General features: G+C 45.7%; 1 protein-coding gene across 1 annotated transcript; it reads right to left on the reverse strand.

The window, feature by feature from the left end:
• Window positions 1–111: 111 nt before the first annotated feature.
• On the reverse strand, window positions 112–23,886 carry CRKL (CRK like proto-oncogene, adaptor protein). The gene is made up of 3 exons (XM_070762509.1): window positions 23,409–23,886; window positions 20,996–21,455; window positions 112–3,340 (listed from the first exon to the last, which is right to left on the reverse strand). Exons 1-3 carry the CDS (start codon window positions 23,750–23,752, stop codon window positions 3,206–3,208), a joined length of 939 nt encoding a protein of 312 aa, XP_070618610.1. The 5' UTR covers window positions 23,753–23,886; the 3' UTR covers window positions 112–3,205.
• Window positions 23,887–27,855: the final 3,969 nt, after the last annotated feature.

A 27,855-nucleotide genomic window follows, 5' to 3' on the forward strand; every position in this document is an offset into this window, starting at 1 on the left:
TGGGATGAGCTTAGGACAAAAACTGATCGAATCCACTAAAAAGCCCCCTCGCTTTTTACCTTTTACTCCGAGCTGCATGACAAGTTTGCCGAGGGAAAAAACGGACAAGAATTCTGCAAACAGGATGCATGTTTTATTGAAAGTAATACAAACATGGCACTGAAGTCCTTCGCTGGATGTGGGACCAGTAGTGAATTATATTAAGGGAAAAAAGGCACTAATTTTAACACATTTCACATGTTCTAAAAATATACTTAATACTGTTAATTTGTAGCATAAAATAAAAATCGTTGACAAACTCTCAAAAGGGGACACAAAATCCACAAACCTCAGGCGTCTTCTCCCTGGTGAGCAAGAGCCTCGGTCCACCTCGTTTTGGCCCTAAGCAGTGGACTGGCACAGAGAAAGGCCTTGGGGCCTGGGCAGGAGAGGTAGCCGAAGGCATGGAGGGCAGGGCAAGAGGCTCAGGAGGGAATCTCCTCAATTTCTTGGGTGGGAAGGAAGACTCCAAGCTAGATGTCTGTAAGACCAGACAGGAAACATGACCAAATAGGTGTATCTGTGTGATGGATTGCACACCTGGAGAAGCAGAGCTTTGCCAGGGAGTAGGGAGGCAGGTCAGGGTATCCACACCTGGAATCTCTCAGGATAAACAGCTGGAAGGGTAGAAAGTCGTAGTCATTTAGTTTGGTCAGATTCTGCCATTAGAAACAGATTGGTAAAGGATTGGCGTGAATATGATTTTGGGTTCAGGCCTAATAACTTTCGTTGCAAAGCTACGTTAATGGACTCTTGCAAGTCTGAAAATACAAATATTCTACTGTCGCCTTTACAGGCTGATAAATGAGGGAGGGGAGCCCTTCTGAACCTCTTGCTCCACCCACTGTGCAGCTGTGGGTTATCCTGTCCCTAGGCCACCACTCACACCCACCGGGCCTGAGGCTTTTTCCTAGCTGAAGTAAGCAGTATAATTGTTATCGTTATTCTGCCTGTTTCGGCTAGTCATCCCCCAACTCTTCCTGGAGAGGCCAGAGAGCTCCCCCCCCCCAAACTGCCAAGAATTCAAATGATGCTTCAATGACTTAAACTTCAGGCCACCCTTTCCTGCCATAGAATGGCAACCAACTCTCAATATGCCCAGAAAAATGTATTACTGGCGGGGCAGCCAAACCAGTGTTCGGATGTTTTCATTTCACAATATTTCATCTCCAATCCCCTCCCCCACCCCACCCCCCCCAGCAAAATAAAATAAAAACACACATGAAGTATCAGAACCAATGCTTTCCCCTCCTTAAACAAGACAACCTGCAAGGCCTTCCTTGATCTGCGTCCGGACTTCCCTGGCGAGGGAGAGTTCTTAGGACTTCCCTGCTGACCGGCACCGTTTGCACACTCCTGGCTCAACGAGAGAATTGATTTCTGAACCACCTGACAAGGATTCCACGTCCAGGCTTTCGATACCTTGCATGAAAAAGCAGACTGAGAAAATCCCTCAAAATTATGTAGGGCGTAGCTGGCTTCCACAGGAGGCTTACGAATAGTCCTAAATTCATCCTTTGCGGCATTCACAAGCTTCTCTAGGTAGGAAAGGACAAAACAGAAGAAAGCCAACATCTGGATGCCACTGAAATGTACCCTCCCGTTAATTTAGTGTGCTGCGCCTGAACTACTTCCTTTACCAACTGTGGTCCAAGCTGTTCTGGATGGCTGTGAAGGCCACTGACTGCCCGCTTCTCTGGCTCCAGACTCAATTGCATTCAACTGTCTATGAAGCCTCAACCTCTGTTTACCAAGAAAGCAACCGAAGGTGGAGCTAACCAAAGAAAAGGGAGAAGAACGTTGGCTGTTCTAAAGGCAGCCCAGCAGAATCCACAACCAGCTCAATTCTAGGGGCCGCCACTCGCCCTGCAGCTGATCAAGGCTAAACGTCTCTATGCGGCTTAGGTTTTGCCCTGAATTGGGCCAGCTGTGCGAGAGCATTATTGTATGGCAGACAAGACATTTAGTGCAGCTTAAATATTCCTAACACAAAGCTCAGTAGTACGACAGTCAAACGTGCCAGGCACTTAACAGAACAGTCACTTTATGGCCCATGACGAAGCATCCAGGCACGTCCGATTCACAGCCCCTTCCCTAAGATCATCAGTTACCTGCCCAACACTGCTGGCGATCCGGAAGGTTTCTCTCTAAACCAAACTGCTCCGGCCCTCCGTCTCCTCCGGCACCTGCCGCTCTCTGATTAAGGCACTTGAATACTAAGTCAGACGTGTGTCACTCCTGAGGTGGCCCAACCACTCAAGAGACCAGCACCAGTGAACTTTCAAAAATATCACAATGTCTTTCACGTGCATTCACACCAACATTCGAGTTTCTTCATTACCATATTTCATTGTGTTTAAGCTTAACGCAGAGAAATTATTTTACCATGAATTTGTACTCCTGCGCCTCCATGTAGAAAACAAGGAGTATCTTTTGAGTTATCGTTGCATTCTCTGTAGCTGATTATCAATGCTGTGTTTTTGCTTTTTTTAAAAAAAAAAACCCAAGATTTTAAAGGGCTAAATATAGTTTCATCAAAGCTCGCATACGTTTCTTCTAAAAAGTTGTATTCAGTGCCTGAAGTATCATTTCAAATCTAAATAAATCTGAGTCAAACAGAGATTTAGGCAGGTATATGGCAAATGAATCAATTATACATGGTTATAAAGATGACAATGAGGAAATGCAGTTTTCAAGAGTCTGCTACAATTTATTCTAAATCGATGGCAAACTCAAAAAAAAACCCCTCCTTTGCAGCACAGAAGCATCAATAATTCCCTAAAGACCTAATTGTTTAACATGATTATGTGCTCCCATCTCCCATGCCTCATAAAAAAATGCATTTTCATTATGGTTTGGAGTTAAACGAAATTGTTTAGAATTCTCTGAGTGAAATATCCATTTCAGCAAAGATGTCCCAACCCCTCCCTCCACCCCCCCCCCCCGCTCTGCCTTGATAGCACCACAATCAGCTCACGGTCCAAAATCTTTCTAGGAGAAACTGCAAATGCCGGACTGCCAGGTGTGTTCCCAAAAGAGACGTGGCCGGGCGGTGAAATCACACTGCAAGGTGGAAACAGGAGCGACCGTCAACAACCATCACACTTCAAATGATGCTCAAAATAGCCAGAAAAAGGAAGCAGCGATGCAGCGATGGGCCAGGAGATCATTCATTTTCATCAGGATTCTGAGGGTCAATTATTTTGACGTGTGTGAAGGGGAAGAGCCCTTTTCTTCCCTGGACTTCTCCTTCCCACTGACCGTTGATATTCATCCTTGTGACTTTCACAATGTCACCAACCTGCAAAAAAAGAAAAAAGAAAAATAAATGAATAAATACAACTGCCAGGAGGAAATTGGAAAGGTTCAAGTTGTTTCTCCCTACAAGAACTGCATTTCAAGAACATTGGACCAGATTACCTCCGGAACCGCCTGCTACCGCACGAATCCCAGCGACCGATAAGGTCCCGCAGAGTTGGCCTTCTCCAGGTCCCGTCGACTAAACAATGTCGTTTGGCGGGCCCCAGGGGAAGAGCCTTCTCTGTGGCGGCCCCAGCCCTCTGGAACCAACTCCCCCCCGGAGATTAGAATTGCCCCCACCCTCCCTGTCTTTCGTAAACTACTCAAGACTCACTTATACCGCCAGGCATGGGGGAGTTGGGATATTCCTTCCCCCTAGGCCATTACAAGTTATGCCTGGTATGTTTGTGTGTATGTTTGGTTTTATAATGAGGGTTTTTAGTTGTTTTTTATTATTGGATTGTTCATGTTGTTTTATCATTGTTGCTAGCCGCTCCGAGTCTACGGAGAGGGGCAGCATACAAATCCAATAAATTATTATTATTATTAATTATTATCCTTACATCTCTTCAAGGGGTCTGCATATACCCCCCCTTCCTCCCCACAAGAGACAATGCGTCTCAGCCAGTGGTCATGTGGTCCTCAGGGCCTGCCTTTGGGAAACTCACCCTCTTGATTTTAACTTCCAGAGGCTGGTGGGAGGGCCTGCTGGGGGGGGGGGGGGGGAAACTGGGGACAGAAGCACAGAGGACCGAGGCAGAGTGAAACTGCCTCCATTGCATTTTAACTTCCCAGAGGCTGTGAGTGGGGCAGACTGAGAGGAAGTACAGAGGACAAAGGCAGTGGCTGGCAAATCATATAACTCTAAACCAAAAATAGTAATACTGTAATACATTAAGGGTTACCATGCTTGAGATTGTGATTTTATTTCATTTCAAAATGGCCAGCGTAGTCCAGTGTAATACCTATTTTGCAGCTGTCTTTCACAGTACTCTTATCAAATTTTGGACACTGTCCTCTTTGGAAACAAATTACTAGTCTACATGGACAGATTACCTATCTACAATCTCGAATCTGTGCTCCCCAAGGAGAAATTAGGTGCCCCATTCAGCCATTCCACTCAATTGAGTTGCCCCACTATCAGTTCCCCCTACCACAAAGATCCTGTAAGGAGAAGGGCAGTATGGACAACCGTGGCAGGCAGAGCTGTGAACTGTAAACACAAAGCTTTCGTTGTGTCCCAGCATAACAGATGCAATGCCCTTGCTCACCTCAATAGGAACACTAAAGTGACAGGTCAAGGTAGTTGTGATAACTCAAATAAGCAGTCCCACTTACTTTGGAAAGGGGAAAGTGTGAATTAGGTAATACATATCAGTGACACAAGAAGAGCAAGGTATCCAAAAAGAGAAGCCACCTTCTCGTTGGTGATTCAACAGTAAGGGATGTAAATTTAGGAAAGGAGATGGAGGTTTTGAAAGAGGTCAGGTGACTGACAGGTCTCTACTGCCAGCAGAGACAAGAGGTGCATTTTTAAGAGTGAAGAATGCCAGTAAGGACTACTACTAATGATATAATAATAATAATAATAATAATAATAATAATAATAATAATAATGCAGCTAGAGAAATTAGTGAAATACGAAGATCCAAAAATCGAGCTGCAACGACTCTGGCATAAGTCAGTGAAAGTGGTCCCAGTGGTACTTGGCACGCTGGGCGCAGTGCCAAAGGATCTCAGCGGACATTTGAAAACCATCGGAATTGACAAAATCTCCATCTGTCAATTGCAAAAGACCGCTTTACTGGGATCGGCAAACATAATTCACCGCTACATCACGCAGTTCTAGGTGCTTGAGAAGCGCCCGACTGGTGATGAAATACGAAATCAATAATAATAATAATAATAATAATAATTATTATTATTATTATTATTTATTAGATTTGTATGCCGCCCCTCTCCGAAGACTTGGAGCGGCTCACAACAATAATAAACAGTCTACAAATCCAATATTTAAAAAACAATTTAAAAACCCTTATAGTAAAATAATCACACAATCCATTCAAACCATACACAAACCAAGATAGTTGGGACTATGTCAGTTTCGCCATGCCTGGGTACAAAGATGAGTTTTTAATAACTTATGAAAGGCAAGGAGGATGGGGGCAATTCTAATCTCCGGGGGGGGGGAGTTGATTCCAGAGGGCGGGGGCCGCCATAGAGAAGGCTCTTGCCCTGGGGCCCACCAGACGACCTTGTTTAGTCGACGGGACCCGGAGAAGGCCAACTCTGTGGGACCGAATCGGCCGTGGGGATTCACACAGCAGAAGGCGGTCCCGAAGGTATTCTGGTCCGATGCCATGTAGGGCTTTATAGGTCATTACAAACACTTATTATACATCTTGGCACAAATGATCTGTCCCAAAAAGATGCACTCTCTGTGCAGAATGATTTCCAGAGCTTGAGGTATGAACTTAGTAGTATAAGCTGTAGGCTTATCTTTTCAGAGGTTTTACCAGTATATAAGGAACAAAAAGGGAAAGGCCAGCGTGTAGCAGAGTTTCATGTGTAGCCACACATTAAAGGAATGGTGTAAATGTAAACCACTGTGTCTATAACATGTGGTGTAGCCACACATTAAAGGAATGGTGTAAAAGGGAAGGCTTTAGTTCATTAGTCATAATGTCTGTAGTTGGTCCAACTAAAAACTATACGAAAGAGATGGTTTACGTCAACTAAAGAAAGGGACTGAGTTACTTGGCACTAAATTCACAGATTTTCTGGATAAACATTTAAACTGAAAACTGGGGACGGAGAATTAATTGATACAGAACATTTCTGTCCCCAGAAATTTAAAATTAATAGGATTACTAGTCCGTGTAACATAGATGTTTGTGCGAGTAAGATCATATCAGCCTTGCTATCAAGCAAAACCAAGCATTTAATAGTGAGAATAGCTAGAGGTATAACAAGCAGTAAGAGGGAGATTGCGATCCCGCTGTGTAGAGCGCTGGGGAGACCACATTTGGAATACTGTGTTCAGTTCTGGAGACCTCACCTACAAAAAGAGATTGACAAAATTGAACGGGTCCAAAGACGGGCTACAAGAATTGTGGAAGGTCTTAAGTATAAAACTTATCAGGAAAGACTTCGTGAACTCAATCTGTATAGTCTGGAGGACAGAAGGAAAAGGGGGGACATGATCGAAACATTTAAATATTTATTTATTTTATTTATTTTATTTATTAATAGAGTTGAAAGGGACCGTTAGGTCATCGAGTCCAACCCCCTGCCTGAGCAGGAAACCCTACAGCACCCCAGCCAAATGGAAGTCCAATCTCCTCTTGAAGGTGTCCAGAGTTGGGGAGTTCACCACCTCCCCTGGCAGGCAGTTCCATTGGTTGATTGCTCTGACCGTCAGGAAGTTCTTCCTTATTTCCAGGTTGAATCTCTCCTTGGTCAGCTTCCAACCATTGTTCCTCGTCCGGCCCTCTGGTGCCCTGGGGAATAAAGAGACCCCCTCCTCACCGTGGCAACCCCTCAAGTATCTGTAAACTGCTATCATGTCCCCTCTAGACCTTCTTTTTTCTAGGCTGTCCATGCCCAGTTCTCTCAATCTCTCTTCATAAGTCTTGGTTTAGAGTCCCCTAATCATTTTGGTTGCTCTTTTTTGCACCTTCTCCAGAGTTTCGATGTCTTTCCTGTAGTGAGGTGACCAAAATTGGACGCAGTACTCCAGGTGGGGTCTGACCAGGGCATAGTAGAGTGGTATTAGTACTTCCCTGGTCTTGGAGCGTATTCCTCTGTTGATGCAGCTTAGGATTGAGTTGGCTTTTTTGGCTGCTGCTGCACATTGCTGACTCATGTTTAGTTGATTGTCCACCAAGACTCCAAGATCTCTTTCGCAGTCACTACTGCTGAGTGGGGTATCTCCCAGGCTGTATGTATGTCTAGGGTTCTTTTTGTTAAAGGGTTAAATAAGGTTCAGGAGGGAAGTATTTTTAATAGGAAAATGAACCCAAGAACAAGGGGGCACAATCTGAGGTTAGTTGGGGGAAAGATCAAAAGCAACGTGAGGAAATATTATTTTACTGAAAGAGTAGATACTTGGAACAAACTTCCAACAGACGTAGTTGGTAAATCTATAGTCACTGAATTGAAACATGCCTGGGATAAACATATATCCATCCTAAGACAAAATACAGGAAAGGTATAAGGGCAGACTAGATAGACCATGAGGTCTTTTTCTGCCATCTATCTTCTATATTTTTGTTTCTATTAGTGCCATACCAAGTCTAATCCAACAGGTGGCAAGAAAGGAGGAGCAGCCAGGCACAACCCATGTTATGTAGACGATAAACACAGAGTCAATCAAAGTGGACTCAAATGTCTCCAATGCATAGAGCATGATGAATAAACAGGGTGAATTAGAAATTCAAGTAAATGAGGGCAGATATGATATTGTTGTGAGCCGCCCCGAGTCTTCGGAGAGGGGCGGCATACAAATCTAAATAATAAATAAATTACAGAAACTTGGTGGAATAAAACTCACAAATGGAATATACAGCTACCGTGTTTCCCCGAAAGTAAGACAGTGTCTTACTTTCTTTTTACCCCCAAAATCCCCACTACGTCTTACTTTTGGGGTATGTCTTACATTGGAAAAAAATTTAAAGGGTCGCGTTCCCGAAGGCATCTCCCCAGAGTCCAGAAGGGCCGCCGCGGGACAGGAGCCTCGTGAGCCCTTTTCCAAGTTCAACCTCAGGGCTCCAAGCGGTGTGCACGCGTGGAGCCACAGACGCGTGTCAGGGAAGCGTGTGTCTGGAGGGGAGGAGCCGCTCTGCGCAGTTGGGCAGCCCCACCTGCCTGCCGGAAAGGAGGCGGGCGAAGGAGGGCGCAGCTCCGGCCGCTCGCCTCGGAGCTGGTCGGCCTCGCTGGCTGCTTAGGACTCGGTTGCTGGGACGAGCGCCTTCGCTGCAAGCCGCCTTCGCTCGGCTCGCTTCGGACCAGCGCCGTCCTTCGCTTTGCCAAGCCGGGGAAGAGGCGGTGGCGCCGCGGCGAGGGGCGCGCGGGGAGCTTGGAAGCGACGTCATCGGGCTCCCCCCCGGCAATACCCCCGTCTTTCCCCGAAAGTAAGACATATGTCTTACTTTTGGGGTACGGCTTATATTAGCCGACCCCCCTGAAACCCCCGATACGTCTTACAATCGGGGGTGTCTTACTATCAGGGAAACAGGGTAGAACAGTGGTTCTCAATCTGGGGTTGGGACCCCTTTGGGCAGGGGTCCCCAAACTTTTTACACAGGGGGCCAGTTCACTGTCCCTCAGACTGTTGGAGGGCCGGACTATAAAAAAAACTATGAACAAATCCCTATGCACACTGCACATACCTTGTTTTAACGTAAAAAAACAAAATGGGAATGTACTATTTAGAGGGGGGGGGAGAAGTCTGAAATTCATATATGTTTATGTTTTGTTTTTAATTTTCTTTTGTTAACATCTGATTGGCTATACAAGGTTTTCTTGGTTTATAGAAAAATGTATAAAAATATTTATAGAAAAATATATAAAGAAAGAAGGAAGCACTTTGGCATAATGGTTAATAAGTTAGAAATATAATTGGTGTTGTACTTTTTGAAGGAACATTAAGGAGGGAATTTAATTTAAAGAAAAGTATGTACCTGGATGACAACATTAGAAAAAAAAAATTGCAACTTTTTTGATGATTGATATTAGTTACTGACAAAATACTGCATTTTATTCAGGGAAAATTAGATGGTACATTGTATTGTTTGAATGTATGTATGTTGAGAGAAAAATTTTAAAAAATTTACATCCCCCCCCCAAAAGTCCTTCCTTCCTCCGCCCCTCCATTCATTTCATTCTTCCTTCCTTCCTTGTTCCCTCCATTTCTTCTTCCTTCCTTCTTCCTTTCCTTCCTTCCTTTTCCCTCCATTTCTTCTTCTTCCCCTCTCCCTTATTTTCCTTCTTTCTCATTTGTTTTGTTTCCCTCTCCCTTGTTCTTTCCCTCCATCATTTTCTCATTTTTCTTTTTCTCTCTCACATTCCCTCCCCCTCTCACTTGTTTTCTCTCCCTCTCTCTCTTGCTTTCTTTCTCTCTCTCTCTCCTTTTCTTCTATCTTCCTTCCTCTCTTCTTTTTTTTCCTGCCCTGCAACACGCCGTGGGGCAGTCAGCTGCAAGCAGAAGCTCCAAGACGGTGGCACCGATGTCGGGTCGCAGTACATTGCTGGCGCTGCACTGGGCGATGGGCACGGACTGGCACTGGCCCGCTGGCTGGGCCGGGACAGAGGTGCCAGCCCCATGCCCAGTGCAGCGCCAGCAATGTGCGGCGTCCTGCAACACATCAAGCTGCCGCCGGCGCCAGTGCCTTGCAGCCAACTGCCCCACCGCCACCCCACGCAACTGCTCAGTGCCCTCCCGCTCGACCCACGTCTGGCTGCGCCACCTTCGCGGCTTGCCCTGCTGCCCCGCGCCCGCCAGAGCTGCCCGGTGCAGACTAAGTGCGGGGCAGAGTAGGCGGCGGCGGTGGCTTCAGGCCCGCCCCCAAGCTGAGCTTCCTTTGGCTTTCTTCGAGGCAAAACTGCAAAGCTCACCTGCCGCCTCGAAGGAAGCCAAAGGAAGCTCAGCTCAACGAGGACCGGCTGTTGGTCTCTTGAAGCTGCCGCCGCCGCCCACTGCAGAGATCCCTCAAGAGCCGGTCTTTCTTGGCGCTGAATAGTTGCAGCCTCTGAGGCTGCCTCCGCCTCCAGGCGAAGGGATCTCCTCGGTGGGCGGCATCGGAGGCTGCAGCAACGCAGCTCCGAAAAGGACCAGCTGTTGGTCCCTTGAAGCTGCCGCCGCTGCCGCCTCCATTCGGGCGAAGAGATCTCCGCAGTGGGTGGCGGCGGTGGCGGCAGCTTCAAGGGACCAACAGCCGGTCCTTTTCGGAGCTGCGTTGCTACAGCCTCCGATGCCGCCCACCGAGGAGATCCCTTCGCCTGGAGGCGGAGGCAGCCTCAGAAGCTGCAACTATTCAGCACCGAGAAAGACCGGCTCTTGAGGGATCTCTGCAGTGGGCGGCGGTGGCAGCTTCAAGAGACCAACAGCCGGTCCTCGTTGAGCTGAGCTTCCTTTGGCTTCCTCCGAGGCGGCAGGTGAGCTTTGCAACTTTGCCTCGAAGGAAGCCAAAGGAAGCTCAGCTTGGAGGCGGGCCTGAAGCCACTGCTACCGCCTACTTCTCCCCGCGCTTTGGCCGCACCGGGGCCAAGTAAGCCGAGGTTAGGCCTGTCGCCCCCGGCTCCAAGCGCGGGGCCTGGGCGGCAGGCAAGCATCGAGAAGGCCTCGCCGTCGCCTGGCCGGGGAAAAGCTCCCCTCCCCGCGATCCGGCCGTTAACAAGTTAGTGCGCGGGGGTCCTGATGGCTTGTTTACTGTCCCCTCCAGACGCTCTTGCAGGGCTTCCAGGCTCCCCGTGGGGCAGTGAAGAAGCAAAATAGCAGTACTCTCCCGCTGTCTCTGCCCCTCTCTTTCTTGCTTTATTTCTCTCCCTCACTCCCTTTCTATCTCTCCCTCTTTCTCTCTCTCTCTCCCCCTCTCCACAGCAGACCCCCCCAACGCAAAAGTGCCCAAACGCGCGCAAACCTCTCCGGTGCAAAACAAAAAAGCAAAAAAGCGGCACTGGAGGGACCAAGACGGTCTGCAGCTGAGTGTCTGGAGGAGGAGGAGGCGGAAAGCCAGGGGGCAGGGAGGAAAGCAATTGGCCAATTTCTTTCTCGCCTTTAGGGAGAGGAACTGTTGCTGCTCTGCCATAGGGTGCTTTCCTCCCCGCCCCCTGGCTTTCCTCCTCTTCTTTGCCGCCGCCAGACGCTCAGCAGCAGAGTGGAGGGGAGATTCGGGAACTTAGTATATAGATTGTAAAATCTCGTACGCTGCTGCGGGCTGGGCAAATGGCCTCAGCGGGCCGCATCCGGCCCGCGGGCCGTAGTTTGGGGACCGCTGCCTTTGGGGGTTGAAGGACCGTTTCACAGGTGTCGCCTAAGATCAATTTTCCATGACATTAGGAACTAAAGGGTGTCTTGGAACATATTTTTACAACCCGACCAATCAGGTGTTTACAGTGGGGGCATCCCTCTGACCTTCCTGCCAATAATCTTAAAGCTCTATTTGGGAGAATTGGAGCTAGACTTATGGCTGGGGGTCATCACAACATGAGGAACTGTATTAAGGGGTAGAGGCATTACAAAGGTTGAGAACCACTGAGCCAGAGAGATTAAAATTATTGAAAAGAACCAGACCAAATAAAGGAGGAGGTGGAGTTGCACTATATATAAGAAATAACTACATCTCTACAGAAATGGAGCACAACAATGATGAAAATTATCTTGAATGCATTTGGGTCAATATTAAAGGGGGGGGGGATGACATTGCTATCCGCCTATATTATAGGCCACCCAAACAAACAGAGGAAATAGATGAACTTTTTGCTAGTCAGCTAGCTAAGGCAGTGATGGTGGAACTTTTCTTCATGCGCCGAAAGTGGGCATGCTAACTCATGCACACACATGCTCACACTCATAATTCAATGCCCATGTTGCCCTGCGCATGCCAGCCCCCGTGCTGCCCCATTCCCCATGCATGATTCCCTGCTGCCCTGTTTCCTGACCTCTGGTGGGCCCCGGTAGGCCCATTTTTTGGCCTCCCTAGTCTCCAGGAGCATTCTTGGAGTCTGGGGATGATGAAGATGCCTTCCCCAGGCTGAAAATGCCCCTCCACAGCTTCTGCATGAGCCAAAAATCAGCTTGCCAGCAGATATGGCTGAAAGTACCACCTGTGGCAAGCGTGCCATAGGCTCGCCATCACGGAATTAAGGTATGTAGGAAGCACATCACAATAGTAATGGTTTTTTTAAAAACATAAATAATAAAACAGACATACAAATAGACAAGTAAAAACAAAACAATGAATGAAACAAAACATATAATTACAGACATTTGGGAAAAATAATTTCCCCACTCTTTCAGACTATTTGATCAGAGAAATTTTTCCTCACAAGTTGATATTCCTCTGTTAACGTATTGCTTTGCTTTACGTATAATTTTCCAATTTGTAATTTATTTATTTTATCATTGTCCTTTTCTCTAGCCAATTGTAAAGATTTCCCCATATCTTATAGTATTCTGTGACTTCTTTTCCTTCAAATTTTTGGGACATTCTGTCCATCTCTGCACATTCTAGTAGCTTTCTAATCATTATGCATTCTTCTGGTATTCTATCAGCTTTTCATTGCTGGGCATAGGCTATCCTAGGAGCTGTCAATATATGGATGGCGAAATACCTAATTAATGTAATGGGGGGGGGGGGGTAACTACCCTGACATCAAATGAGAGACAAACCCTGCACCAAGTGTTCCAGTATCTCAGGGGCTGTCACAAGCAAGAGGGAGTGAAGCTATTCTCCAAAGCACCCGAGGGGTAGGACAAGAAGCAATGGGTGGAAACTAATCAAGGAGAGAAGCAACTTTAGAACTAAGGAGGAATTTCCTGACAGAACAGTTAATCAGTGGAACAATTTGCCTCCAGAAGTGAGGAATGCTCCAACACTGGAAGTTTTAAAGATGGTGTTGGATAACCATTTGTCTGAAGTGTTGGTACAGTGTTGGGCTAGAAGACCTCCACGATCCCTTTTCCAACTCCGTTATTATATTAAATGAACAGCCTCTTGTCCTTGGGTCCCAGGCACTCCTATTTGAAGCAGCCCACCAGTGGTCTCCGTAGCCAGTAGAGTGGGCTTCTCCATAAACCTTCTCTTCTGAAATTGCCCAAACTGATTGTGTGCAAACTGAGCAGCCTAAATCTCTCTCTCTCTGGATTTCAATAGATGATCTCAAATTCTAACATCACATATGAAGGAAGAAATATTTTACTCTTCCTGTGTTGTTTTTTACCAACTTTCTACTCAGGGGCCTGATAGCACCTTTTGTGGTGGTCCTTTCTTTTCTCCTCTTGACTTTCGGCTGCCAGAGGTAACCTGTGATGCCTTCCCAGGCTAGACCTCTGTAGGCCTCCATTCATGTACAAGTAACATTTTGATTTTTGAGCTAGAAAACAATGAAATCTTTTAATATTTTTTTTGTTTTACTATAATTTAATAAGCAGAATAAAAAAATGAAAAGGCCTGGAAAATTGTTAGTTGGAAAAACAAAAGATTTGACTGGTTTTCCATGTGGCTTTATGCAAGTTGGGCAAAAGAAGTCACCTGAAACAGATAATCTGATGCTTACCCTTCCTATATTGAGTAAAATCTGCAAGTAAAATCTATTTTACCAGACTTTGAGTTAAATTCTTAAAAGTGATGTTTGTTGTAATTAGATACAATTCTAATATTGCATTGGCATCCATCAGTCTCCAAAGACCATGGTATCATGCTCTGGGTTCCCCAGAGCATGAAGCCTGGATAGGTTAGTATGGAAGATAGACTGTTACCCAAGCAGCTAATTCTAATATATCATGAGACTAAAATGCAGTATAGCAAAAATTAATTAATTAATTAATTGGATTTGTATGCCGCCCCTCTCTGCAGACTCGGGCCGGCTAACAACAATAATAAAACAGCATATACAGTAATAATAATCCAATAGTAAAAACAGTTAAAAACCCATTATTATAAAAACCAAACATACATAGACATACCATGCATAAAATTGTAAAGGCCTAGGGGGAAAGAGTATCTCAGTTCCCCCATGCCTGGCGGCAGAGGTGGGTTTTAAGCAGCTTACGAAAGGCAAGGAGGGTGGGGGCAATTCTAATCTCTGGGGGGAGTTGGTTCCAGAGGGCCAGGGCCACCACAGAGAAGGCTCTTCCCCTGGGTCCCGCCAAGTGACATTGTTTAGTTGACGGGACCCGGAGAAGACCCACTCTGTGGGACCTAACTGGTTGCTGGGATTCGTGCAGCAGAAGGGGGTCCCTGAGATAATCTTGCCCGGTGCCATGAAGGGCTTTATAGGTCATAACCAACACTTTGAATTGTGACCGGAAACCGATCGGCAACCAATGCAGACTGCGAAGTGTTGGTGTAACATGGGCATACTTGGGAAAGCCCATGATTGCTCTCGCAGCTGCATTCTGCGCGATCTGAAGTTTCTGAACACTTTTCAAAGGTAGCCCCATGTAGAGAGCATTACAGTAGTCGAGCCTCGAGGTGATGAGGGCATGAGTGACTGTGAGCAGTGACTCCCGGTCCAAATAGGGTCACAACTGGTGCACCAGGCGAACCTGGGTGATTTATGGCAAGAAATGGAAATGTTTGGGGGTTTTTAATGCTAAAAGATTGGACGTTGAGAGATTTCCTTTAGTCACAGAAAAATGGGAGAATTCCTCTTTAAAATTATAAAATTAAGTATATACAATCACATAGAATTAAAATTACACAATCAAGCAGTCCATTTGGACAGGCCATTCCATTTATGCCAGCAGACAGAGCAAAACAAAAGACCAGACAGAAGACTCACAAAACCTGTATAGATATGTGGGTCAAAGGTTCTTTCCCCCCGCAAAGGATCTTGTGAAAGTAAAGCTGTATAAATAATATATTTATTAACTTATTTCTGGGATGGGGAACAGAAGTCCAGATCCCCATCATCCCATCTTGATTTTTAGGATTCATCTTGATTAATGTGGATTCAATTTACAGTGTTCCCTCGATTTTCGTGGGGGATGCGTTCCGAGACCGCCCGCGAAAGTCGAATTTCCGCAAAGTAGAGATGCGGAAGTGAATACACTATTTTTGGCTATGAACAGTATCACAAGCCTTCCCTTAACACTTTAAACCCCTAAATTGCAATTTCCCATTCCCTTAGCAACCATTTAGATTATTACTCACCATGTTTAGTTATTAAAGTTTATTAAAAAAAATATTTATTAAAGGCAGACGAAAGTTTGGCAATGACATATGACGTCATCAGGCGGGAAAAACCGTGGTATAGGGAAAAAACCCGCGAAGTATTTTTTAATTAATATTTTTGAAAAACCGTGGTATAGACACTTGGCGAAGTTCGAACCCGCGAAAATCGAGGGAACACTATACAGTGGTACCTCGAGATACGAGTTTAATTCGTTCCGGACCTGGGCTCTTAAGTCGAGCAGCTCTTATCTCGAACGACTTTTCCCCATAGGAATTAATGTAAATAATTTTAATTGGTTCCAGCCCTCAAAAAACTCACAAAGTTAGTCTAAATTATGCAGAAAGACATGTTTTTAATGAAGAAATGTACATGTACATATAAATGAATAATGAAGTTTCTTTCACTTAACTTGTAAACTTTCTTAAACTTTTAAATTTACATATGTTCAACTTCTCTGCCACCCAATCCTGTAGGACAGAGGTCCCCAACCCTTTTTGCACCAGGGACCGGCTTTAAGCGATCAAGAGAGGAATGGGTGAATGAATGGACGGAGGGTGGGAAGGAAGGAAGGAAAGAGGGAAGGGACAGGAACAGAGGAAGGAAGCAAGGAAACTTATGAAAGGGGAGAGTAAGAGAGGAATGAGTGAAGGGAGGAGGGAGGGAAGAAGGTGGGAAGGAGAAAGAAAAGAAGAAATAGAGGAAGGGAAGGTAAAAGAGAGAAAGAAAAAGAGCAAGAAAGAAAACAAGAAAGAAAGAAAGAAAGAAAGAAAGGGGGAAGGGACAGGAACAGAGGAAGGAAGCAAGGAAACTTATGAAAGGGGAGAGTTAGAGAGGAATGAGTGAAGGGAGGGAGGGAGGGAGGGAAGAAGGTGGGAAGGAGAAAGAAAAGAAGAAATAGAGGAAGGGAAGGTAAAAGAGAGAAAGAAAAAGAGCAAGAAAGAAAGCTGCAAGCACCCCCCCGAGCCCCCCAGGCCGGCTGCAACCTTTTAAAACACGCGCGCCGCTTCGCAGCTGTCTCCTGAAGCCGAACGCGGAAGTTAGCGTTTGGCTTCAGGAGACAGCTCCTTGGCGCTTGTATCTCGAATTTGGGCTTGTAAGTAGAACAAAAATATCTCTCCCCTCCCAGCTCTTATCTCGAGTAGCTCTTAAGTAGAGCAGCTCTTATGTCGGGGTTCCACTATATATCCTTTTGCAGCTGCAGGTAACACCTAAACGGCATTTATGACTCCAATATGAACATGCAGCACACATGTCTATAACCTTGAGTTGTGGTTATTACACGAAGCAGCCAGGCCTCATTGAGCAATTGCCTACGATAGCAACCACTCACAAATGTGACAGTAATAAGCAGGGACAAACACTTTTGCCTTCCTCCGGTGCAGGATTTTGACAGAGGTCTGTGGAAGTTTGGGCTGCACAGGGTCCAGTCTCCATGCCGCTGCTGGCTGCCATCTTCTTCTCTCCTTTGGAAAGAAACAGGGACGCACTGGCAGTGAGGCCTCTCAAGGACGCCTGGGTTGGCTGGACCGCAGAGGCAAACCCATCTCTGGGAGAGCGTTGCCAGGCAGGGCAGGAGGAAAGGGCAGGACAGACCACTTTCTCAAATGTCTCCTAAATATCTTTCTCCTTTTGTGGCTTTCTTATGCTCTCTCTATCCTTTTGAATTCACTCTTCTTTTGGAAACACCTTGCAAATGTTAGAGAGGAACTTCCTGTCGCTTTGTCTGAGCACTAAGCAAGCAATAATAGAACAACTAGGGGGGCAGGCGGGGGGGCTACAGCAGTGATGGTGAACCTTTTCCCCCTCAGGTGCTGAAAGAGCATGTGCGCGCACTATGGCACACGCACAACTGCCGACACCCATAATTCAATGCCTGGGGAAGGCGAAAACAGCCCCACCCAAGGCCCTGGGTGGAGGCTGGAAACGGCCTGTTTCCCAACTTCTCGTGGGCCCAGCAGGCTCGTGTTTCGCCCTCCCCAGGTTCCAAAGGCTTCCCTGGAGCCAGGGGAGAGTAAAAACGCCCTCCCCCATCCCCCGGTGGCTCTCTGGAAGCCATAAACGTCCTCTCAGAGCCTCTGTGCTAGCCAAAAATCAGCTGGCCAGCCCACACATGCACATTGGAGCTGAGCTAGGGCAATGGCTCGCGTACCTGCAAATATGACTCCGCATGCCACCTATAGCACCTGTGCCATAGGTTTGTCATCACTGGGCTACAGTGTCAGCTTGCCTCTCTTTATCAAGCCAGCTGTCTCTTGGGGAGGAAGAATGTGCTGTGAAGACCAAGAGGCAAGTGAGTTGCACCTGAGATTCTGCCTGGCATTCCAGGCTGGGCTGTGATGGGCTCAGGAGGCTGGGCCAAAGCAGTCTTGAGAAACTAGGTTAGACCAAGGACAACTGGACAAAGGCTGTTTGGTCCTTTGTCTGCACATCAGATGGTGGGGGGGAGTCCTAGCCCTCATTAAGGCGCTGCTATCAATGCTATCAATAAAAAGAAAGATTTATTCTGGAACTTAAGGCAGAATTCATGGACTTCCTTCTATTTTATCCCAAGAGTCTATCCCAAGCCTTATAAATATCAGAAATTCATCCCTGTTGGCAATCCTTTGAGGCTAAATGGATGCAGTTCACTGGATCTCACAGAAGAAATAAAGGGGACGGACTTGTCTACTTGTAACCTTTGGTAAGTCTGAAGATGCTCCAATTAGCAACCTCTAAGCTATTAGAAGACTCAGCAAAAGTTATGTGCCAACAAACCAGGCCTGGCCTCCATGGACAATCCCCACCCAACCCTCAAATCCAGCATCACCTAAGCAAAGGAATGCAAAATATCCTACAAGCTGAGCAAAACTCCACTGACACATCTGGGTATTCTGGGCAGGAAGCAGGAAGTGGTTTGCCACTGCTGTCATCTGAGATTTTTCGTCAATCTTCTGCTCAGCAGTTTACAGCCTTAAGGTTTCTTTATGGGGGAGGGTTTTTTCCCCTATTTCATTAAATTAGTACCAAGCTAGGCCATGTTTAGCTTCTCATGACAACCAAACCAACACCCAAAATCTCCACCCACGAGCCACTGAGTGACTAAATACCGCCTCTTCAGAAACATCCCCAGACGAACCCAAGATAGGTCAAGGAAAATTGGTATGAGGGAGCGCTAAAGAGTCCTCTGTTGCCAGGAACCGTTTCATGGGGCTACAGTGCACGTCCAGAGTCCTGATCTGGCTGCAGCTTATTTATTTATTTATTTATTAGATTTGTATGCCGCCCCTCTCCGTAGACTTGATTGATCATGGTTTCTATTTCTCCATTTACTGCATTCAACTTCCTTTAATACACAGCCCAACGTCTATTAAATGCCAGCTCATCAGTCCTATCCAATCTTTCAGGTTTCCAGATGCTACCAAGACAAAGGAAGAGCCTGGTGGGATCAGGCCCTGATCGAGCCCAGCAGTCCGCCTCACAACTGGCAACTGTGCGTGTTTGGGAAGCTGCTCAGCCTGACCTACGGGACAAAAGTGACAGTTTCCTGTGGCTTCCTAGCAACAGATATCACGAGCAGAAGGAAGCCTGGACGGTATTCAGGATGCTCTGCTCAGGAGCCACCCAGAGAGGCTGGGAAATGCTCCCTTGCTCGGCAGCTGGTGCATCGTGAAGATGCTGAGTTCCAACTCTGGAACTCAATATGACGATGTAGAAGCAGACAAGGATGTCACTTGAAAAGTTATAATAGCTAGACACTAGAAGAGCAATTCAAGTATGAATAGAATTGTCAGTTATAAAGGGGTGGGGGTGGGGAACCATTTTGATCTTTTTTTTTTTTTAAACTGATCTTGGATATCAACGCACCCATAACCTAGGCACCAGCTCCTGCAGGTTCCAAGATATCATTTTGGAAAATAATGTTTTCATTATCTAATTCCTTTCCACATAACACACTTTTAAATTCAATTGCCCACTTCCAAGACAATTGAATAGGAGACAGTCTGGAGGGTTTCAATATGCCATCTGGTAGAGGATTAAGTCCTACCACAGGAGACTTGGTTGACATTTGGGATGTTCCTTTTCCTGAGCAATAGAGAAGGAATGGGAACAGGAAGCCACTTGGGAGGCAAATTGCTACCATTATGGTCTGCCCATCTGACAAGTAATCATTGCAATTTGGGCATATACATATATACATACATACATACGTACGTACGTACGTACGTACATTCACACACACATAGCTCAAAAAAATAAAGAGAACAATTAAACAACAGAATATAACTCCAAGTAAATCAAACTTCTGTGAAATCAAACTGTCCACTTAGGAAGCAACAAATTGACAATCAATTTCACATCCTGTTGTGCAAATGGAATAGTTGTGCAAATGAAATATCCAATGAGAGTATTTCATTCCTTCAGATCTAGGATGTGTTATTTGAGTGTTCCCTTTATTTTTTTGATATGTGTGTATTTGTGTGTGTACAATAGATGGTATTTCCTGCTGAATGTTGGAAATACAATCTCAGGATACTAGGTTGCTGCATACTCCTTAATATTCTTTACTCCTTCATAAAAAGCTTCTGAAGAAATCTTTAAATCTCTTGAAATATAAGAGAATAAAATGTTGGCTAGGATGCAGATAGAAAAGGGCAAATTCTACCTATACCAATCAACTGAAAATAACATAGTTTAATAATACTGTATCTTGGATAAGGAAGAAGAAAGGGAAACAAAAGGACCTTGACATTTTTGAAGTGGGTCTATTGTCCTATTGTCCAATCAGAAGGAAATGTTTAAAGCTCTTTCGGCAGAATTCAAAATATTGCTATTTGTTGAATGAGAAATTAAAGAGGTCACAGCAACAGTAATCAGGTATAAGAAAAAGGGAGTATAAGCATATGATAAAAAAAAACAACTGGATAACATGGCCAAAGAGTTACAGTTAGAGGATAAGTGCCTGTAGCTTTTACTATATTTTTCAAGAAAATACAGAAAGGATTAAGAAATGCAACTTGGGCTATAAGCTTGCCCTGCCACAGTGGGAGTTCACTTCAGACCAAATTGTTAAAGATATAATGAGCAAATAAGGCTGAATAAAATGGTACACACAATAAGATAACTGGATATTTACGCTGAGAACAGTCTGAGAAAATTCAACAATAAAGGGAATTCGTGCATTCTGAAGCTTTGGAATGGGGAGAGAAGTATCAAGGGCTTGTTTATAAGGCACCTTCAAAATTTCTAAGTGAAATATTTTTTTTTGTTCTGAAAACATGACTTGAATGCTTTTATTGAATCACACTGGTGACTAATCTAATCTGGAGAAATGTTACGTTTGCTCCTTCCTGAAATAGAAAGTCCATATTGGGCCAAGGACCTTACAGCCCAAGTACATCAGAAGGACTGAACATGAAATACTTATACAAGGCTACTTTCCTTATTTAGAATGTGAACAGTCATCCTTTCATAACATTTCAAAGAATTTTAATTTTCTGCAGTAGAGAAGCAGATTCACTAACGGCTGAAAGGCCTCCACGCATGGCAAAACCTGAATATGTCAGCGGCCTCCCCCACGCCAAGCCTAACAACTAAGCGGCACAGAGTTTTACCAGGGGCTCCACATTTAAGAGTGACTGTGGGAGGTGAGATCAGAACATTCAATTATTTAACAGTCCATGAAAACCAAAGAGCAGAAAGAACAAGCTAAATCCCTGTTTTGAGATAGGCCCTTCCAACTGAGCTAAGTTGTATGGTGAACTCCAGCGGAACGTCTTACCTCTAACGCCAAGGCAGTCTTGTCATAAGCACAGGGAACCCTCTTTTGAATGGCTTTGGCAAACACTGGTCCATTCTGGGTCGAAGGCAAGGGGTTGATGACAGCCCCAGGAATATGGGTGCCACTGGGATGGGGGCTGGAGGTCTGAGGCTGAGCATAGGCGTGAGCGGGCTCGGGAATCCCATAGCTATTGGAATTCCTGCCTCCTTGCTTCCCGTGAGGAGATGATCTCACAAGCTTCTCGACATAAGGAACAGGGATCATCCCAATGCGCCCGTCTTTGTTTCTGGCACTCCACCACTGGTCTTCAGGTTTTTCTACGATGACGAGTATCTCCCCCTTTTTAAATGGTAGATCTTCCGCATCGTTACCAGGAAAGTCATAAAGAGTCCGAACATATTCCACATTCTCCTCTGCAGCTGATGCACCAGAGCCAGGACCAGAACCCATCAGCGGATACCTGGAGACGACATGGGAATTACTCAATCTCTTACAAAACAATGGCATTCTCAAAACATTGTTTTTTAGTGACCCGACTGCTCAACTACTCAACTACTTCAAGGGGCTGCCCTTGAAGACTCTTGGAAGCTTCGTGTAGTCCAGCATGTGGTGATAGAAACATAGAAGACTGACAGCAGAAAAAGACCTTATAGTCCATCTAGTCTGCCCTTATACTATTTTTTGTATTTTATCTTAGGATGGATATATGTTTATCACAGGCATGTTTAAATTCAGTTACTGTGGATTTACCAATCATGTCTGCTGGAACTTTGTTCTAAGGATCTACTACTCTTTCAGTAAAATAATATTTTCTCCTGTTGCTTTTGATCTTTTCCCCAACTAACTTCAGATTGTGTCCCCTTGTTCTTATGTTCACTTTCCTATTAAAAACACTTCCCTCCTGGACCTTATTTAAGCCTTTGACATATTTAAATGTTTCAATCATGTCCCCCCTTTTCCTTCTGTCCTCCAGAATATACAGATTGAGTTAATTAAGTCTTTCCTGATACGTTTTATTTATGTTTAAGATCTTCCACCATTCTTGTAGCCCGTCTTTGGACCCGTTCAATTTTGTCAATATCTTTTTGTAGGTGAGGTCTCCAGAACTGAACACAGTATTCCAAATGTGGTCTCACCAGGGCTCTATATAGCGGGATCAGTAGCATGACTTCGTATGTACTGTTATGCCGCCTACCTGTTTCCTTCCATGTGCAAATCAAGCTACTGGTTGTCATCCCTATGTGACACAGTGCTGGTTTCTACTTAGCTAATGTGAGCCAACAAGGCTGATAACATTAAACAACAGTATCTTTTGTATCACAGAACCTTTTGGGGTTCAAGGCATGCCTTCTGTTGTTTTAGTGCCCACCCCTTGGAATGAATTTCCAGCTCACCCTGATGGCATTCTGGAGGCCTGGCTCCAGAAGGCCTGGCTCTTCTCCCTGGCTGTCATGGGTGACTTGCTCCAAAGCCCCGCCTGCGACCAGACAATTGCAGCCAGACAACTGTAACAGGGGGGGGGGGAGGGAGGAGGGAAGGCACTGGAATCTGAGGGAGGTTTGGGAGGGAAATCTGGAATGCAAATGTGCCAACTGGAAGCCCGAAACAGACCCAACACCTCAAGGTCGCCAGCTGGGGATGTGCCAGGCAGACAGACACAAACCAAAGGGAGTTCAAAGGATGGGTGGACAATGGGAGGTCCAGGGGGAAAAGGTTTCCTATGCTGCCGTGGAGCGAAATAATCCAAATTGGATTTTCCACTTCAGCACCATAGGGAATCTTCAGTAGTTTTAGACTCCTTTTCCTCCCACTTAGGACTGTATGACTGTAACTTGTGGCTTGTATCCTAAGATTTTTATTAATATTGATTGTTTCTTCATTGCTTATTTGGCCCCTATGACAATCATTAATTGTTGTACCACATGATTCTTGACAAATGTCTCTTTTTCTTTTATGTAGGCTGAGAGCATCTGCACCAAGACAAATTCCTTATGTGTCCAATCACACTTGGCCAATAAAATTCTATTCTATTCTATTGGTTACGAAAACGTCCCCGGAGTTTCTTTCCTTGTCTGACCCACTTGGACAATGGACAGCGGCCTCGTGCAGGGCGGCCGGAGAGTTTTGTTGACGTGGGGAGGGTGTGGGGCTGGTGTGATCCGCCTTCTTGATTTTTACTGGGTCTTTACATTATTGACGGTTTTTGAACGGCGGGGCCTCCATTCTCTCTGCGGGCTGCCCGGAGTCCTTCTCGATCCGATGCATCCGGTTAAGGACGGGGAGCCCCGAGGGGAGGGGGGAGGCTTCGGGCTCGGACGGGGGCTTCCCCTGAAGAGCTGCTGACGTGAGGAAGGAGCCCGTCCCACCCACCCACCCACATCCCCCGCGGGGCGGCGGAGGGCCCGGACCTGACCTGGGCGCGGGCTCGAGCAGGGTGGTGGTGTCCAGGTAGTGGGCCTTGTAGAAGTCCAGCAGGGCCGGCAGGTGCTCGAACTCCTGGTCGCCGATCTTGAAGCGCCGCCCGGGCAGCGAGTTGATGATGTAGTGCGAGACGCGCGCGTTCTCCGACACCGACAGCACGTAGTCGCCGGGGCAGGTGGAGGAGTCGCGCACCAGGAAGGTCCCGTGCCGCAGGCCCTGCAGCCGGCCCTGCGCTTCCGCCCGCGACAACGGCCCCGCGTACCAGGCCGCCCGGTCCGAGGCGTCGAAGCGGCGCCCCGAGGAAGAGGCGGGCGGCGGCGGCGGCGACGACATCATGGGGGGCGGGGCCCTCACGCCGCTGCTCCGGCCTTGCCGCCGCGCCCGCCGGAGCCCGCGCCAAAATGGCGCCGCAGAGGAGCGGGGGGAGGAGCAGGAGGCGGCGGCGGCGCGCTCTCTGCGCACGCGCGCCCAGCCTCTTCCGCCCGGAGAGGCGCCTAGCGACGAGGGGAGCCAGGGCTTTCTCGCGAGGTCCCGTCCTGTGGGGGGGGGGGAGTAAGGGGCGCGGCTCCGACCCCGTCCTGTGGGGGGGGGGGGGAGTAAGGGGCGCGGCTCCGACCCGGAAAGGGAAACGGGGGCTCCTGCCAGGCTGCCGCTCTGGCCCTCCGGACGTCCCTTTTCCTCCTTGGCCTGTCAGTATTTTATCAATTTCTTGTTTTATTTCGTTAAGATTATTTTATTTAGTTCTTGAAAGAATTTTTTGTTTCATTTTATCGGAATTGTTTGAAACAATAAAAAATTAGGCGGGACATTCATCTCAATGGTAGAAACTCTTCCTATTAATGACAATTGTAACTTTGACCAATTTTCTAAGTCCTTCCTAGTTTGTGCTAACAGTTTCATATAATTCAATTTAAATTAATTCATTTCTATGCCTCCCAATCCCAATGGGACTCAGGGCGGCTTACCACAATAAATAGTACATACAATAAACAAGTCAAATAATTAGTAATAAGAACATTAAAACCCATAATAAACCCTAATGAATTATCCAATCGAATCCACATACATACAGAAAGGTTGCCATCCACATGATGTTACATTCACAGTCCCCAGGCCTGCTGGCAAAGGCAGGTCTTCGCAGCCTTTAGGAAGGACAAGGGTGGGAGCAGTGGGGACATGGGGGAGGGGAGTTGGTTCCATAATGTTGGGGCAGCCACAGAGAAGGCTCTTCCTCGCGGGTCCAACAACTTGCATTGTTTATTCGGCAGGACCTGGAGGAGGCCAACTCCCTGTGATCTGATTGGTCTCTGGGAAGTGTATGGCAGGAGACCGTCTAGTATATAGTCTGACCCTGAGCCATGTAGGGATTTATAGGTAATAACCAACATCTTGAATTGTGACCAGAGACCAATTAGTAGCTAGTGCAGCACGCAGAGTGTTGGTGTTATATGAGTGTATCGAGGAACACCCATGACAGCTCGTGCGGCTGCGTTCTGAACGATCTGTTGCCTCCGAACAATCTTCAAGTGTAGCCCCATGTAGATCGCATTTTAATAATCTAGACGGGAGACAATGAGGGGCTGAGTGACCGTACACAGAGCCTTCTGGTCCAGATAGGGCTTCAACTGGTATACCAGTCGAACCTGGGTAAAGGTTCCCCTGGCCACAGCTGAGAGATGGTGGTCAAGGTTCAGCTGTGGATCCAGGAGGACACCCAAGTTATGGACCCTATGTTAGGGGGGTTGAACCCCCCCCCCCCGAACAATTGATGGACAGATGGAATGGTCCTTTGGAGGAAATGCCCAGAGCCACTTGGTCTTGTCAGGGTTGTAATCCAGACCATTACAGCTTCCAGGCATTGGCACATTATATCAACCGCTTTACTGAACTGGCATGGGGTGGAGATGTATAATTGGGTATCATCAGCGTACTGATGATACTGCACCCCATTCCTTTGGATGATCTCATCTAGTGGTTTCATGTAAATGTTAAATAGTAGAGGGGAGAGAACAGACCCCTGGGGCACCCCATAAAGGAGGGGCCTAGGGGTGGACCTCTATCCCCCCACTAACACTGATTACAAACGACTGGAGAGGTAGCAGGAGAACCACTATAGAACGGTGCCCCCCACTTCCAACCCCTTGAGATGTTGAAGGATACCGTGGTCAATGGTATCGAAGGCCACTGAGAAGTCAAGAAGCACCAGGATAGAGAAATAACCCTTATCCTGGGCCTGCCAGAGATCATCCATCAGCGTAACCAAGGCAGTTTCTGTGCTGTGACCAGTCCTGAAACAAGACTGAAAAGGGTCAAGATAATCGGCTTCATCCAAGGACCAGAGTTGGAGCACCACCACCTTCTCTACAACCTTAGCCAAGAGACAAGATTGGAGACTGGTCTAAAGTTTTTCAACTCGGCTGGATCGAGGGACGGTTTCTTGAGGAGGGTTGCACAACTGCTTCTTTAAGTGGTTGCAGAAAGGACCCCTCACTCAAGGAAGCATTAATCAATACCTAGATCCAGCCACGTGTCACTTCTCTGTTTGATGAAATAATTATAATAGTTAAATAATTGATATAATTTCCTTTATAGAAGAACATTTTTTAGTTAACCAAATCCTAAATACTGTATTTTACTTTTTTTAGTTGTTTGAAATTTCAATATCCTTTCCAATTCTTTATTTTGGTCTCAAGTAACATTTTTTTGTTATCATTTTTGTTTTATTTTTGTTTATTTTCAAACCAGCAAATCCAAACCTTTCCAAATACTTTGACCAATATATTTCCTGTTTCCAAAAGGTCTTTGACGCCATATAATTCGCAAATGCCTGCAAATTTGTATTCCTCTCTCCTAATTCTTAACACTTTTATATGATTTTCTCTGATTTGATTCAATAAGATTTCTAAAGAAAGTATAAATAGTAATGGTGATAAAGGGCACCCTTGTCTGAACCCTTTATATATATATATAGTGTATTCACTTTTTCTGTTGTTTCCTCATTTAATAATATCTTTGCTGTTTGGTTTAAATATACTGTCCTAATCATTCTGTTAAACTTCCTCTGAATTTCATTATGTCCAGTTGTGTATTCAGAAACTGCCAATTTAAATTATCAAAAGCTTTTTGTGCATCGACCAGAATTAAAGCAAGTTGTTTGTCTGGAGGGGCTTCATAGTATTCTAGCCTAGCGCATTCAGTATAATTCTGGTGTTGTGTTTTATTTGTCGGTTGGGAAGGAATCCGTCTCGATCTATATGGATGATTTTTTTTATTTTATTGTTCCACCATAATTGTTATGAATATTTTGTAATCTACATTCAGCAGCGAAATTTGCCATTTTTTGAATGTCTGTTTCTTCTTTTGGGATTAATGTAATAATTAATAATTAAGGAGTGTGTGGTATTGTCGCTTTTTCCAGTGTTTCAATTATTATACCTCTAGCATGGTTTCCTCCAGTACCGGTAGTTCCTGAATTGTTTTCTAAATCTCAATGGGGATACCATCTGGTCTTGGCATTTCATTATTTTTTTGCTTTTTAATCACCTTTCTCATTTCCACTAACGTTACCTTTCCCTTTAGAATTTCTCTATTTTCATCTGTTATGTCTGATAGATTTATGTTTTGTAAATATTTTTAACCTCTTTTCCTAATATTGTCCTGTTTATATAATGTTTGAAAAAGTTTTTTCTTCTTTTTTATAGCCTATATTTCCCTAGTCATTCTGCAATTCCTGCATTGGTCCTTTTATATTTCCTTTTCTTAATTCATGGGCCAACCACCTCCCAGGTTTGTTTGCCATTTCAAAATAGTTTTGTTTTGCACTTGTTATGTTTCCTATCATTTCTTCTTGGTGAATTACTATATTTTTGGTGTACAAGGCACATCTTTTTCCTCCCTAAAAGAGGCTGATAATTTGGGTGTCTTTGAATGTAGCTTTTCCCCCCAGCCCTAACTAGCTGCTAATGATCTTTCCAAGCTCTTACCTTGCAGGCTCTTTCCTTGTTTCTCTCTGCAAATAATGTTTTCCAAGTCCTAAGTCTCTGCAGGTTTTTTTTATACCTCTAACTTGCTCCAAATGTTTCTTTCCAGCCCTAACCAAGCGCTAATGATTTTTGGTAATATTTCTATGTTTTCAATATTATTAATCAAATCTGGACCTATCCGTGCCAATATGTGTGTGGGGCCATGAATTGTGTGGATGTGAAGAAAAAGGATATTGTTGCATTCCAGGCCCGGCTCGAAGGTGGCTCAAGCCAGGGAAGGGAGATCTCCGAAACAGCTCCCAGCCGGGAAGGTGATTGCAACGCTCAGGGGCTCCTCTGCGGTGGCCCCAGCAAGGCTGCGGCCGCCGTGCAGGGTGTTTTCCTTTTGCCCAGGTGGCTTTATTGTCTGGCGCTGGAGGAGAACGTAAACACCAAAAAATTCACAAAAAAGGTGCC

The sequence above is a fragment of the Erythrolamprus reginae genome, chromosome 10 (assembly GCF_031021105.1).
Source record: "Erythrolamprus reginae isolate rEryReg1 chromosome 10, rEryReg1.hap1, whole genome shotgun sequence".
Taxonomy (NCBI): domain Eukaryota; kingdom Metazoa; phylum Chordata; class Lepidosauria; order Squamata; family Dipsadidae; genus Erythrolamprus; species Erythrolamprus reginae.

What these genes read in the sequence shown, in the direction of transcription:
- CRKL (XM_070762509.1), bottom strand. Translation starts at nt 23,752, where the DNA reads ATGATGTCGTCGCCGCCGCCGCCGCCCGCCTCTTCCTCGGGGCGCCGC. An exon ending in CTGCTCGAGCCCGCGCCCAG is followed by an intron (nt 21,456 to 23,408) that starts GTCAGGTCCGGG and finishes TGTCGTCTCCAG; the next exon opens with GTATCCGCTGATGGGTTCTG. An exon ending in AGACTGCCTTGGCGTTAGAG is followed by an intron (nt 3,341 to 20,995) that starts GTAAGACGTTCC and finishes CTTTTTTTGCAG; the next exon opens with GTTGGTGACATTGTGAAAGT.